Source organism: Propithecus coquereli, unplaced genomic scaffold, assembly GCF_000956105.1.
Source record: "Propithecus coquereli isolate 6110/MARCELLA unplaced genomic scaffold, Pcoq_1.0 Scaffold1, whole genome shotgun sequence".
NCBI lineage: Eukaryota > Metazoa > Chordata > Mammalia > Primates > Indriidae > Propithecus > Propithecus coquereli.
In genome coordinates, this window is record NW_012133857.1 from 10939692 (window position 1) to 10942213 (window position 2522).

Genomic DNA, 2522 nt, shown 5'->3' on the forward strand with positions numbered 1-2522 from the left:
CTGAGCTCAAACAATCCGCCCGCCTCGGCCTCCCAGAGTGTTAAGATTACAGGCGTCAGCCACGGCACCCGGCCATGCAACACACTTTTAAGTCTTACGAAATTCTTTTTTCCTTCCAAATCTTTCTAACTTCTCATTAGCATTTGATAGAATATACCCTATGAGCCAGCTGTTTGATATCCAGAATGATTTGGGAAGTTAGTATATAAAGTTCCACTCTGATTTTAACAAAAAGATCAGCCCAAATAATGAACTCTTCTTACACTATAATGTTTATTCAGGAAAAAAACTTTTTAAGGTAAACAGCTTACATATTTCACTAAAACATTCTTTGCTTTGTTAATTGTCTCTTTGATCTGGTTTTGTTTAGCACCATTATGCATTATATCAATCCCTTTCATTTGGGAAAATGCTGAACACTATTTTGAGAGAAAGAGAGGTACATCTGGTCCCAGTGGCACTAAGCCATGAATTATTTTTAATTATGGCTTATGCCTAAAAATATTCTTCTCTAATCTTTTAAAATCTGGAAGTAAATAATGGGTTAGCTCCCAGGAGTTAAATATCCCACGAATAATGCCCCATGTAAATACCATTTTTGAAGACACTCATACATTCCTGAATAGAAATACCAATGTGAATCATATTATATAAAATACTTTATACAAAATGTTATATGGAATTTTATTCTAAATACATGTTCTATTTAATAAAGTACAATCAATATGTACTATATTACAGTGTTTTAAACAATTGAAAACTTCAACCAGCTTCTAATTTGACAATTCTAATCCAATTCATAATGTAAGAGAACAGGAAATAGGACAGGGTGTAGTGGCTCATGCCTATAACCCCAGCACTTTGGGAGGCTGAGGCAGGAAGAACCCTTGAGTCCAGGAGTTCAACACCAGCCTAAGCAAGAGCAAGACCTTGTCTCTACAAAAAATAGAAAGAAAAAAGAAAAAAAACTAGGCAGGCATGGTGGTGCATGCTTGTAGCCCCAGCTACTTGGGAGGCTGAGACAGGAGGATCACTTGAGCCCAGGAGTTTGAGGTTGCAGTGAGCTATGATGACACTACTGCACTCTAGTCCTAGCAACAGAGTGAGATCCTGTCTCAAAAACAACAAAACAATAATAGTCTATGACCAAAATTCTGTTGAGGTTTTTTTTTTAAAAAAAATTCTGTATGTTAGCAGCAGCAAAGGAAACAGCTGGAGGATGCACCCAAGAGTGCAGAAATAAAGTATTATAATAAGTTGATGTACTTACAGGGAGTTTGGTGAAGGCTGGGTTGGTGACATGTTTCCCAAAGGCATCTTCCTGGAACTGGAGAAGCTGCACCACCAGCCCAGCTAGCGTTTTATTGGTAGGAGCATCCGCATGAACATACTGCAACATAAAGACATGGACTCAAAAACTGGTAAAATCGTTCCAGGAGAAAATGCTGGCTTACTTCATATCACCTACTAAGCACCAGCATTCTGGCAGATTTACAAAGTCTGAGAAACACTCTCTCTCTAAAGGAGCTTACAAAAACAAATACATGTGTGTTCTTAAAAATGACTAAGATGGTAAAGTTTCTGTAATGTGTTTGTTACCAAAAAAAAAAAAAAGTGAAAGTTATCCACATGGATGTAGAGAATGTCAAAGCCCAAAACAGTGAAAAACAGGATAGATAGCTTTCACTGCAAGGAAAGAAAATAGGTAACATGTCAGAGAAAGCATAATTAGTGAGTTAAATTAAAAGTAAAAATTTAATTTGGCATTAAATGTTCAGTATCACTTTGAGAAGCCAATATGGTCAATAAAAAAAATTTTTAAACCCCCAATTTGAGCAAAAAAAACATCTATACTTCCCCCTCGGTATCAAAAAAGATAACAAACAATGAAAATTTTCTTCTTGGAGCAAACCTCTTTCCAACTACTATCCAACATTTCAAGGTTAATGTGGTACATTTCTATTACAAGAAATATTTTTTAAGTGAGTGGTATATCGCAAAAATGACATCAGCTGCAAAGTCTACAACTACTATACATTAAGTTGAATGGCTCACAATAATATGACAACACTCTTAAAACTTAGTATACTCTCAAATTATTTGTTGAAGTGCATTAGCTTTCCACTGTTAAATAAACAGTCAGCATGCAGTTAACTGATGAAGACTGATATTTTGTTGGAATGCTTTATTTACATGGTATCTTTTAGATTAGAGGTTGGCAAAATCCAGTCAGCTGCTTGTCTTTGTGTGGCCTACAAGCTGAGAATGGTTTTACATTCTTAAATGGTTACGGAGAAAAAAAATTTTTTTTTTTTGAAACACAGTCTCACTCTGTTGCCTGGGCTAGAGTGAGTGCTGTGGCGTCAGCCTAGCTCACAGCAACCTCAAACTCCTGGGCTCAAGGGATCCTCCTGCGTCAGCCTCCCGGGTAGCTGGGACTACAGGCACGTGCCACCATGCCCGGCTGATTTTTTCTATGTATTTTTAGCTGTCCAATTAATTTCTTTCTATTTTTGGTAGAG

At 36.8% G+C, this 2522-nt stretch overlaps 1 protein-coding gene across 1 annotated transcript in view; it reads right to left on the reverse strand.

The window, feature by feature from the left end:
* The window catches only part of SMARCC1 (SWI/SNF related, matrix associated, actin dependent regulator of chromatin, subfamily c, member 1), a 193094-nt gene that overhangs the window by 171568 nt on the left and 19004 nt on the right, over positions 1-2522 (reverse strand). Inside the window, exon 2 of the mRNA XM_012638213.1 lies at positions 1271-1390. Within this exon, the coding sequence (XP_012493667.1) occupies positions 1271-1390 (120 nt within the window). The remainder of the gene's footprint in view (positions 1-1270; positions 1391-2522) is intronic.